Genomic DNA, 12,016 nt, shown 5'->3' on the forward strand with positions numbered 1-12,016 from the left:
TTGTCCATCGATATCTTCAGCAAAGGTGCATGAGACTCCCAAAGCAAGATTGGTAACATCTTCTCACTCCCATTTCCCCTACCCGATTTGCAGAAAGTTGGTAGACTCGGGTTTGATGAGCTGGGTCCCCCCGCATTGATCGAGGCCCCCATTTCCCCAAACTGTTAATCCGTAAAGTTTCGAAGTGGGTCTGCATGATGGAGACGCGCCCTTTGCTGGTCCCGGCACGCGACGTCATCCTCCCCACATATGGTTCGTTGTTATCGCGTTTCATGCAAGGTCTGTTTGGGAAGGGCAGGCAACAATTTCCATTCCGGCTCAGCTGCTCTTTGTTGAGTTTTGTGAATGCACAATAACTACTAGAGCACTGTATCTAGATCATGCAATTCTCTTACAAGAATAAGGTAGGTACTCTGTAAAGAGACCTACCTGGGTAGGCGAACCTTGGTGGATACGGCTTTGCAAACCGAGATAAGATTGAAGCAATCTTGGGGTAAGTCCCTCCACTACATCCCCCTCCTGACACTGCCTCCGTGGCGCCTTCAAGGATGGACCTTCATGACTAAACAAGCGCGAATTATATTAGCTCGGCTGCGAAGTCCACCCCGCGACCGGCTCCCGATCGAATTTGAATAGTCCTCGCGGTTTTGAGGGCCACGCTTGCCATTGGCAATCTTCAGCTCCCCATTTATTCTCCGAATCGCCATACAACTGTGACCTGAGCAACAATGTCGCAACAACCATCACAGCCATCACAGCCATCACAGCCATCACAGCCGACCTTGATCAACCTCCCGCAACCGCCATCACATCCAGATACCCCTTCCGAAATACCGTGGGTCTTCCCACCCGTCCAGATGGTTGAGGGCATGCCCCGCAGCCCAAGCGACCCTTTGCTAACCCATGCCCCTCGTTGCGCCGTTCAGTGGTACACCGACGAGCACGACCACCTCTCTCTCCGCCCTATCCACAACTGCTATCAAAGATGGCCACCGCGGCGCTCTCCATCACCGCGGGCACCAACACAGTCCATCCACCAATAGCCTCGAAGCCGAGCGCGCCGACCGGATCAGCCGCCTGACAGGCCTGTCGAGTGTCTCGACCCTCCGCGGCACGCCTCCGGGTTTCGGCCACCAGCAGCAACAACAACAACAACAGCAGCAGCAGCAGCAGCAGCAGCAACACAGCGCCCATTCTCCCCACGCGATCACGACCTCTTCCGGGTCCCCCGCGAACGCCGTCGCCGCCGCCGCCGCTGCGCTCTCCCCGGCCTACTTCGACGCGGCCGGGCAACCCGTGGCGGTGACCAAGGTCAGCACGGTCGGATCGGCGAGCGCGACGGACAGCGTCGGCGGGCGCACGACGGCCACCACCGCCGACGCGGGCGCCGACACCTCCACGCTGGGCGAGGAGGACCGCGACGAGGACATGCTGACAGAGATGGACTCGGCGAGCGCGAGCGGCTACATGGGCCCCGACACCGACGCCATGGACGAGGACCTGGACAACCTCACGTCGCGCAGCGTCGGCGGCTTCGAGGACCGCATGTCGGACGACGGCACCGCCAGCCTGGTCGGCTTCGGCGAGGGTGCCGGCAGCACCGTCTCCGGCCCCATCTACCACCGCCGCCCGCTCCCCTCCCAAGGCGGCGGCGGCGGCGGCGGAGGCGGCGCGTGGGGCCTTGAGCGGAGCAGCTCCGGGCTGAGCGAGGGCGCCGTCGCGTCGCCCAACCCTCACCATGGCGGCGGCGGCGGGGGCGGCGGCGGGCGCAGGGAGGCTGCGCCGCGGTCGTGGGAGCCGGACCGGGAGCGCGAGGACACGCCCGTCAGCCAGTCGGCGGTGCGCGAGAGGCGGGAGGCGCGCATGATGGACGGCGTGGCGCTCGACGCATCAGCAGCAGCAGCAGCAGCAGCGGACGACGACGACGACGACGACGACAACGACAACGATGACAACGACTACGACGACAGCGACGACGTCTTTGTCGACACAACCACCAGCGGGCCCGTGCCGGATGACCGCCCCGTGCCCCCCGCACACGCCACTACCGCCGCCAACACCAGCAACAACAAACCCCTCCGCGAGAGACAGCATCGCCCGCATCATCGCCATCATCGTCAACCTCAACATCATCCACCCCACGCCACCGCGCAAACGCAGCAACCGTCTCTGACGTCAACACCTCCGCGCGAGGCTGCGGACTGTCTGGTTCGCGAGAGACAGGACGAGGGAGGACAGGGCCGAGCCCGGAGTCCTGCGTTGGGGAGCACCAAGGGAGGGGAACGGCTGGGCAAGTTCTTTTTCGAGGATCGTTAGACCAGGAAGGCCGGGGGGAAGGGTGGAGGGGATGCTCGATTACTGAGCTTTGCCCCCTTCTTTCTTGAACAGCCTCAAGGCTGACATGGATGCTTGTCTTTTCTTTTCTCTTTTTTTTTTCTTTTTTTTTGTCCTTCTGGATTCTGTGTTAAGTTACCTCGATTCCTTCTATTGTTGACTCTTATATTAGTCAGGGCAACCGGGACCTGGAAAGAGATGGAAAGAGTGGCGATTTGGGTGTTCTATTCTGTCGCGGGTGTTTTGTGGGATCAAACGTGGGTTGGCTGTATCGGTTACTTTGGCTTTGGGATGGGTGGCGTTTGCTCACCGGTGTATCATGACGGCGGTGTCACAGATACGGGCGAACACGTATTCCAGTGTCGTTTCACGATGACTGTAGTTGCCCAACTGACATGCTGTTCCCGGAACAGCATGTGGATTTTCAGATTGCGATTTGTCTCCAAGAACAGGGAGGAAATTCAGGCTCCAATTGAGAGTTGGGCGGAGACCTGCACATCTTCCAAGAGCACACCGAGTCCGCAGACCTTCTTACCAGGAATGCTCGTGGCTTAAAGTCTCCTAGAATTCGACGAATAACAACGTCAGACCCGACGGCAATGCCCATCCATCCCAAGCAATTAACTGCAATTTCAGCTAATGCGCAGCCTGGCTCGACACAGGCAATGTCGCGGGTATATCCTCCATATCATCCATGTCACTGCTGATGACGCTCCAAGACTTCCCATAGCTTTCCGGCGCCTTGTCTTCCCTGGTCCTGGGCGAAGCGATCCCATCAGCCTCTGCCTTTGAAGACGAATTCAGCGTCTTTCGTTTCTTGGGCTTGGGGCTCTCAATATCCTCCACATCGGACAGAGATGCGCGGCGCTGCCTCTTCGAAAATTTCGAAGCCTTGGTCTCAGACCCCAGTGGCCGAAATTCCTTGCCCCTGCCCTTGCCCTTGTCCTTGCCCTTGACGCTCCCCCTCTCCACCGTACTCCCTATTCTCTCGCGCCTTCTGAACCGCGCAGCCTGGGCTTCTATACTGGGTGACAACTCTGCCTGTCCACTGTTGAGTTCCGAGCTCTGTTCCTTCTCCGCCTGACGTGGCCTCTTCCCGCTGTATGGGTCGGTGCGCAGTTCTACGGGGGCTGATTCTTCTGTCTGCACATCCCGATCTGCAGCATCTCCGGTCCGTTCCGATGGTGCATCTGTGGCTCTCTTCCCCCCCTTGTTGCCACGCTTCGGGAGAAATTCTCTGGATGCTGAATCGTTGTCCTCGTTTATCGTAGATGGTACGATCTCGGCCTCGTTGGACTGAGCTCCGGTCGTCGCTGTCTCGAGACTCGGCGCTATCTCGTCGTCTGTGGAGGTCGGCCGAACCACTTTCTTGCGATTTCGTCGTTTCTTCTTGGCAGAAACGGCCGCGTTTTCTTCGTCCTCGGCTGCTTCAGCGATCTCAGAAGAGCCAAAGCGGCCTTCGTTCTCGTACATTTCGCATAGATACTGGGCACAGTCGTGCGTTGTCTTGGTCTCCCAGTCCGGCACTGCCTTCCGCAGCCTCCCCCATGTGACGACGAGGGCCTGCCGCTCGTACACATCCTGAAACGTGCCCTTGATGATCGGCTTCCAGTTGATTTTCGCGTCTGTTACCACTCCCGAATCGCGGATTGCACACATCAAGCGGTACTTGTCCTCTGCCGTTATCTTCCGCAGATCCTCGCGCGCCTTTTCTAGGCGCCATGAGTTGCCCTGCGGTAACACAGTCGGGACTGTGTCGGGCAAGGGCTCGGCTGCGCGCATCCTCTTCCACTTCTCCATGCATTGGAGTCGGGACCTGGTGTAGCCCATGGCTTGGCTGATATCGAGCCAGTTGACGAGCGCCTCGGCTGGTTTCTTGCTGTCTTTTCCGACTCCCTGCCGAATCTTCTCGATGGCTTTCTCCACCACCTCGCGGAACCTCTCTTCTTCGCCGTCGGACCACGCGTCGGTTCTGACGGTGTCGCGGCAAACCAGGTAGTTTCTCCATCGATCACGGACATCCTTTTGATAGCGATTGATCAGCCCCGCGATGTAGCTCCACTTCTTCCCGTGCTTCGCGACCAGGTCCACCAGCTCATCGTCCTGTTCTGGGGTCCAGGTGCCCCGCCCTGCCCAGTTGTTATACCGTTGTCTGCACCACTCGATCAACTTTCTCCGGGGTCGGGTCGGGCATGCATCTTGTATCGTGGCCCAGAGTTGACGGTGGATTGGCCGCCCACTCATCTTGGGATTGTCGTGGATCACCTGGTTGAGTTCTTGTTGGGTCAAGCCCTCGTTCTCCCGAAACCGCTCCATCGCTCTGGTGATCTGGTTCTCCTCAGTTTGCGAAAGGGGGCCGGTCCTGTACCGTGATCCCTCCGGCTGAGCCTGCGCATCCGGTTCGTTGGCAGCCACCACAGTCTCTGCCTCGGGCCGTCGCTTTTGCTTCTTGGGCTTCGGCTTGCGGGCAGTATCTGACGGGTCAGCCTCGCCTGGCACTGGTGACTCGGCCCCTGGCCGCCGCCTTGACTCCTGTTGAGGGGCGGCGACATCCTGGGTGGGTTCAGCAGCTGTACGCGCATTTTCCTCCTCTCCGCGAGAAAAAAATGGCACCTTTGTCTTCCTCTTGGCGCTAGAACGGGAACTTGAGGTTTTGGCAACCGATTCGAACGGAGCCACTGCTGTGTCAGAGTCATGCTGCGAGGGAGCGCTCTCGACTGCGTCACCGTTCAACTCTCCGTTTGAGACATTCGCGTCCGCGGGTGAGTTTTGCGTCGGGGATGCGACAGGTGAACTGTGCGAGTCAGACGCAACCGAGATCTCGCCATCGTCATCTTGATTCGCTTCATCACCTGCTGCGAGATGGTCATCACCTCCCAGCTGTGGCGATCCTCTACGCTCTAGGGCATCCCCTTCATGTTCTCGCTGAGGCGTGCCTTGAACCTCGGCTTCTGCGTATCCAGAGTCGGAGTTTGAACGTTGAGAACCATGGTTGGAAGTAGTCGATGCTCGACGCGCGGCACCGTCGGCGGATATGCGTTCCTCGAGCACAGGTGATGATGAGCGCGCGGCCTCCGTCATGTCTGTTTCTCCTTCCCTTTCAGTACCGCGACCACGGTCAAGCTGGGAATCAGCATTGGTGCCTTCCAGAGCCAATCTGTCGATAGGTTCTTCCGAACGCCCTGCCTCCAAGCCATCATCTAGTCCTAAGTTCGAGGACCGGGATGACTTCCTCTTTTTGCGCGTTTTGGAATCGCTATCTCGCCGGGGTCGCTTTCCTTGTGGCCGCGCGCTTGATGGGGCGTCGTCATCGCCTTCGAGGTCGAATATCGAGCGGCCATGTACAGTCGTAGCTTCCTCTTCGCCGTCCCCCGTAGTGACCTCCTTGTCCAGCCCCTTGTACTTCTTGCCGAGCCGGGCATGCTTCTGTGACTGGCTTCGTGGAGAGGTCGCTTCCACCAGCTCATTATCGGGTTCGGGATCGCCGGTCGCCTGCTCTCCGTCCCGTGGGGGGAAGGGAGAAGGTGCGGTTGAACGATGCCTGCGCTTTTTGTGATCCTGAATTGCCGCTTCAACCCTAACGGCCTCATCATGTGCGGCTTTGGCTGCCTCCTTGAGCTCGGCTTTCCTCTTCTTCTCCGAAGACTTTTTGGCGCGCTTTGACTTTACGCGGGTAGGTTGGGTCGCAGGCGGCGAAAGCTCTTCCGTAGATACCGCATGAGCCGTAAGCGGGAATTCTTGATCGTCAGCCGCGTGCTCATTGTCCGACAACTCAGACGGAGGTGAGGCGCGAGGCAACTCTGGGGAGAGGGCACGGGCTTGTCGCCGCCGCCGATGCCAGGCAAGCGAGCCAGGTGCGCCTGGAGGGCCTGAGCCCTCAACCGCAACTCGGAGCGACGCGGGCATTGTTGACGGAAGAGCAGACAAGCTGTCGGCAGCGTCGGGCGAAAGTTGGTCGTCCCGCGGAAGTGGAGACAGGGAGCGAGACCTCCCCTCGAGCTGCTCGGGCCTGCTTGACTCGTTACCCATGGTGCATGTTCTTTCCAGTAATATCAAGAAAGCGAATTTTCGCCGCGGCCCATGGGATATGAGATGGAGGCAAGGGCAACCGAATGGTGACCGGAGGACAGTGGCAACCAAGGCGGCAACCGAGGCGGCAACCGAATGAATTGGGCAAAAAGGTAGGTAGTGTGCTACCGATTAAGGAATTGGGTGGGGAAGAAACGCGAGAGTTTTGGCAAGTCCTGGCACGCGTTTCTGGTTGGAGAATTGTGGGGAACTCTACAATAAAGTTATCGCCTCATGGGGCCGCTGTCCCACTTCACTTCTCTATCTCGGCAAGGTGGAGAGAATCGAAGTTGGGGACCCATTCAAACACATGGAACTGTAATCCGTACTCCGTATGTACGGACACATACGTCCCCTGCTTGATATGCGCCCAGTACCTCGCGATTTGATCCAGATTTGTGCAGTACACACATCACATACTGCACACTGTGTCGGAAAGCACAAAGGGAGTACCGTACTCGGTATTAATTATAATTACTGCAGGCGCTTGAAGTGTTACTAATTATCAGTCATCTCGTGCAGCTCGTTGACATTAGCATGGCGCTTGTTAAAGACAATGGCAAAACCGCCGACATGAACAAGAATAAGAATATCATTGCACTTTCGGAGGGAGCCACGAAACAGTCGTGCCGGAGCTACCTAGGCAAGATTAATTGAGGATAAATAACCATCGAAGACCGACCAGTGCGGTCCCCAGACCTTGTTGATTCCCGTGAGCAGCATCTTTGCCATCCTCCATTCTCCCGCCGTCCGCCGGAAGAGAAACGAAAAGGGAAAGGAAAAAGAAAAGGAAAGAAGGGGAAAAAAAGGGGGAAAAAGGAAAAAACAGCATGGATTTGATATGGAACGGCACGGCACGGCACCGCCAGCATCTTGCTGAGAGGCGTCCGAGACCTAATTACTGCAGCATGGGTTGATATTCTGCAATGCAGAAGAGCCCGAGTGCTGACGGGATTTGCAATCACCGATTGATTAACTAGTTTTCGGTCTTGCTGCCCCTGCGGGACCCCGAAGAGCCCGATGTGGACCTCCCAACCGATACTGCGGATTTGCCAGCTTCGGTTGCGGTTTGCTTCTGGAAAAAGCTCGACTTTCTGGGGCGCAGCTTGGAGAAGCTGAGAACTTTCTTCAGCCTCTTCATCTTGGACTCCTTCTCGTCCTCGCTGTCGGAACTCCAGCGCGAGGTCAGAGCCACCTCGTCGTCCGAGGTAGGCATTGCCGCTCTGGGCGCTGATGCGCATGCGGCGGCCGGGCTCGAAGTAGATCCGGACTTGTTCGGCCGCGGGTCCCGTCTCGCAACCGCTCCTGTGTTACGCTGGTTTTCGGGGAGATGAGGCTGCTGCGACAGATCAGGAGGGTGTTGCAAAAAGCTGGGAGGGTTGAGCAAGAAGTCCGGGAGCGGGTGTCGCAATGGCAACGGCGGCCGCACCTGCTTCGACTGAGCTTGAGCTGGACCAAACCTATGCAGGGGAGGATGGTAATGCACTTCGTCGCGATTTCGAAGGATCGAGGCAGAGACGGCTCGTCCAGCCGAATGGACGGCAGCCGGCCGTTGAGCGCTCGGCCACGGGTTGGGCATCGACACGTTTCGCTCTCGTGGAGCGGCGACAAGCTGCCGTCGAGATGCGCGTGGAGTGATTGTCCTTTCTGAATCCGCGTCGTCGTCGTCGTCGTCATCGTTGTTGTCACGGTTCGGGTCCGAATTCTCTGTCAACTTTCCGGAAGGTCGGGATGATATTCCCGGTGTCGTGCGCGGCACCGCGGCCAAGCGCCGAGCCTGGTGCGCGCCCGCGCCGGGGTCCATATTCCCCGCTGGCTCTTCCGGAACCCGAGGTAAGGGTCCGGCGGGAGGAGGATGCGCGGGTGGAGGGAACGAAGGATCCGCCCATATAGCCCCTTTGATTCTCGGCATTCTCGGCGCAGGATCAGAGAGTGTTGCGACTGGAACGGCGGTCTTGTCCTGTGCTTCTTTTTCATCTATCCCATCAGACCAGCATTCATCCACCAATTCATCTATCAGGCGCAAGATATCTTGTGTGCCGGAGCCGTGACAACTGCTGTCGGACTCTGCAGAGCGTCGAATCCTTTGCTGTACTTCTCTTCTGGGGGAAATTCTCAATGGGGCGATTGGCAAGTCTGTGAAAGGCGTTCTCTCATTCACATTGCTGCAGCCGCTGCTTGTCAGGGGACCGGGAACACCGGGAATTTCGGTTCCTTCATCGCGCTCCCTCGAGGGTAGGGACCGGAAGTCCTGAGATGATGCGCCTCCTCTCAGAGACGGGCTGGGCATCTCATAGCTAAGGCCGTAGATGTGCGCGACCTGCCACAGCTGCACCTCGACCCCGTCAAGCGAGATTCGTGTACAAGGATTGGCCAGTTCCTCCTGTGTAAGCCGGGGGAGCCGCCGGTCGCCTCTGCCCATCTTGTCTCGCTATATACTCCTAGAGACCTTAGTATTCCTAAAAGCTGTATACTTAAGAGCAGAGTCTCAGTAACATACCGCGCGACTGTAGGTTCGTGATCCTCACGTGGGAAGTATGAGAGGAACCTACTAGCTTGAATGCTTCAAGGGAAACAGGGCTCGCTGCTCAATCCATCGAAGCTGGCATTGACTCCTGCTAGTGTCTGGTAATAAAGACTTAATCAATTGCAAGCAAAGAGAAGTAATAAAGGTGGTGGAGAAAGAATAAGGCAGAACGATCGACCGCAGCACTGCTAGCTATGTTCGAAGGAAAAGCAACCAGGAATTGCGGCGGTGGAAAAATGGTTTGTACAGTTATATTGGCAACAGCAGGAGAGAGAACGCGTCGACTTCGGACGATCAACACAGAGTTCGGACGGTAGAGGTGACAGCTGGTCATCACGAGTTACTCAGGCTCACCGGGACAATTGGTAACAATCATGATTGACAAGGCTCCTTCGGAGTCTAAGAAGCTTGTAGTTAATAGCCTATCTAATACGTCTAGTTACTTTAGGCCTCCAAGAAGATATCATCAATAAAGAGGGTTGACAAGTCAATATTCTCGTTGCTACTCAAAGCAAATCGACATACCTGTGTTAGTATTCGGTGACAGATACAGAAATGGTATGATGAATATTTATCTCTAACTCTCTAATACGAGTAATTACCTACCTTTCATTGAAGACGAAAGGTTTTCGAATTTGCAAGGATAGCAATTTAATAGTGAAAAACATACAAGTATAAAAAACATTACATTGTAAATGCTGTCCACCTCATCACTTGTGCCTCGCTCGGCAATCCATACGAGATGGCTAAACCCTCTCCTTCCTTTCGAGGCTTGTTTCCTCCCGTTCCTTGCTTGTCATTTTACCATCTCTCTCTCTCTCTCTCTCTCCTTCATTATGAAGATGTAGGATTGCTTCGTAATTATTGATTCCCTTGCTTCTTGTTTGATGTTAAAGTGCAAGGTAATTGAATGAGTTATATAGCATTCTAGACAGACTTAGTAAGTCCAAGTAGAAATCCCATCCTTCAGGTCATTTATGACAAAATTGAGTAGTTACAAATCTTAGATGTGTTAACTAGGTCCTTGCCATACCATACATTGAAACATTGGACTGTTGTTATTTTTCCGGCTCAGGGGCTCAGGGGCTACCCGGGTAACCGATGGCAGCTGTCAACAGTTGGCATGCTTTTGCACCGGAAGTGCAGTCCCACCCATTTTAGCCAAGACGGCGCTAACTAACCTGGAGCTTCAGCTGCCACGAACTGCGCTTGTTCAAGGATCTATCCCGGACCCAACAGCAAGTGACCGCTCCGGCGCCCTCGCAAACGCCGCATCCTCGGCCGCGCGGCGCAAGAACTGGCCGTTTCGCTCGCTCCATTCCATTCGCTTCGTTCAAGTTATCAATTCGTTCACAGTCGCTCACTCAGTCCTTGTCTCTTTTTTTGTTCTTGGTTTCGTGTGGGAGGAAGTTCCTGGTCTTTTAATTCTTTTCTCATTCGCCAAGATACCTTTGCCGATTTGCAGCATGTTTTTAGCAAGAACGGCGAGTCGCTCAGTCTTAACGACTGCAAAGGGCCGCCGCATCGCCATTGCGACAAGTTCGCCAGTCCGATGCGCAGCACCAAGACTTTGGAGACTGTTCTCCAGTGAGCGGATCCGACCGCCCGGTATGTTCGCGTTCTTCCTTTTTTCTCTCATTACCCCAAGCATAGTTCAGGAGCTTCGGCAGCTCCATCATTCTGCAGGCAGAGAGAGAACTGCTGCTGCGGGTGACCTCTGCTCCCCAGGTATACAAGTACTCCGTAGACTTTTGTTCATGTGCCGTGTTGATTGGCTCAATGAGCACCCGAACGTGTTGTGTAACCGAACCCCTGAGCCGTGGTCGCGGAGTCGTCACCATTTCAGTCGACTGCGGAATCTTAAAGTGGCTTTCGACCACCTGTTGCTAACCTTAGCCCAGAGCCAGACAATGGCTCATCATCATCATCGTCATCATCATCATCACCACCACCGCCGCCGCCGCCACCGCCACCGCCGCCCCCGGGACAGGATGCCCAACCTTCTCTTCTGTCGAAAATGCTGGAGGCGGCCGCCACCTCGTTGGCCTCCATAATCGTCCTCGGAGCCGGTTTTGGCTTGGCCGCCTATGCTTACCATAAGGGATACAAGTACATGGTGCTTCTCAAGATGGCCAAGGCTTTCGAGCCCGGCGACCCCGTCCTGGAGCTTGCCGCAATAGGCAAAGACCTCCCGCTCTCCAAGACGGCCGCGGCCACCCACTGGGTGGAGCGGCCGGAGCAGCCGATTGTCGACGACATCGTCGCCGGCCGCAGCGTCGGTCACTACCACCTGTTCATCGGGGACAAGGGCACCGGCAAGAGCAGCATGCTCCTGGAAGCGATGCGCAAGATCGACGGCGACGGCGTGGCCATGTTCGAAGCCCATGCCGATCTCGAGATCTTCAGGATCCGCCTGGGCAAGGCTCTGGACTACGAGTTCCACGAGGACTACATCGGCGGCTACTTCAGCGAGCGCGGGCCGAGGGACACCACCGCCCTGCTCGACATCGAGCGCGCCCTCAACAAGCTGGAGAAGGTGGCGCTCCGCAGACGGGCCAAGGTCGGGCGCCCGCTCGTCGTCATCATCAACCAGATGCACCTGATCAGGGACGACGACGACGGCAAGGACCTGATCGAGCTGCTGCAGCAGCGGGCCGAGCAGTGGGCGGCCGCGCACCTGGTCACCATGGTCTTCAACAGCGACGACTACTGGGTCTACGAGCGGCTGAAGCAGCTGGCGACCCGCATGGACGTCCTCACCATCATGGACCTGCCCAAGGCGCAGGCGACGGCCGCCCTCAGGAACTATCGCCAGCGCTACTTTCACGAGGACCCTCCGTCCGAGATCCTCGAGGAGGTCTACAACCGCGTCGGCGGCCGACTCAACTTCCTGAATCGCGTGGCCAAGAGCAACGACATGCTGGATGCCTGCGACAAGATCAAGGAGACCGAGAAGACCTGGTTCTTGAATCAATGCTGGATCCTCGGAAAAGACATGGACGACGACGTCATGGACCAGCAAAAGTGGGCTGTACGTTTTTTTTTTGTTTCCTTTTTTATTCTATATTCTGTTTCTTTTTTTCCTGT

General features: G+C 56.6%; 5 protein-coding genes across 5 annotated transcripts in view; 3 read left to right on the forward strand and 2 right to left on the reverse strand.

Moving 5' to 3' along the window:
- Window positions 1-343: 343 nt before the first annotated feature.
- On the forward strand, window positions 344-2,316 carry P884DRAFT_245029 (uncharacterized protein; the record flags this gene model as incomplete). The annotated part of the gene is made up of 3 exons (XM_069440404.1): window positions 344-493; window positions 587-835; window positions 927-2,316. Exons 2-3 carry the CDS (start codon window positions 729-731, stop codon window positions 2,314-2,316), a joined length of 1,497 nt encoding a protein of 498 aa, XP_069296757.1. The 5' UTR covers window positions 344-493; window positions 587-728.
- A 108-nt stretch (window positions 2,317-2,424) lies between these two features.
- Window positions 2,425-2,929, forward strand: P884DRAFT_30856 (uncharacterized protein). The gene has a single exon (XM_069445151.1). It carries the CDS (start codon window positions 2,533-2,535, stop codon window positions 2,887-2,889), a length of 357 nt encoding a protein of 118 aa, XP_069296758.1. The 5' UTR covers window positions 2,425-2,532; the 3' UTR covers window positions 2,890-2,929.
- P884DRAFT_260593 (uncharacterized protein) lies at window positions 2,810-6,503 on the reverse strand. The gene has a single exon (XM_069441473.1). It carries the CDS (start codon window positions 6,361-6,363, stop codon window positions 2,971-2,973), a length of 3,393 nt encoding a protein of 1,130 aa, XP_069296759.1. The 5' UTR covers window positions 6,364-6,503; the 3' UTR covers window positions 2,810-2,970.
- Window positions 6,504-7,378: 875 nt separating this feature from the next.
- On the reverse strand, window positions 7,379-8,824 carry P884DRAFT_278279 (uncharacterized protein; the record flags this gene model as incomplete). The annotated part of the gene is made up of 1 exon (XM_069443170.1): window positions 7,379-8,824. The coding sequence occupies one exon, from the start codon at window positions 8,822-8,824 to the stop codon at window positions 7,379-7,381; it is 1,446 nt and encodes a 481-aa protein (XP_069296760.1).
- A 2,122-nt stretch (window positions 8,825-10,946) lies between these two features.
- The window catches only part of P884DRAFT_270418 (uncharacterized protein), a gene marked incomplete at both ends in the record, with an annotated part of 1,566 nt that continues 496 nt past the window's right edge, over window positions 10,947-12,016 (forward strand). The window contains one exon of the mRNA XM_069442350.1: window positions 10,947-11,960. Within this exon, the coding sequence (XP_069296761.1) occupies window positions 10,947-11,960 (1,014 nt within the window). The remainder of the gene's footprint in view (window positions 11,961-12,016) is intronic.

This window comes from Thermothelomyces heterothallicus (genome assembly GCF_042370625.1).
Source record: "Thermothelomyces heterothallicus CBS 202.75 unplaced genomic scaffold P884_scaffold_14, whole genome shotgun sequence".
In the NCBI taxonomy this organism is placed as follows: domain Eukaryota; kingdom Fungi; phylum Ascomycota; class Sordariomycetes; order Sordariales; family Chaetomiaceae; genus Thermothelomyces; species Thermothelomyces heterothallicus.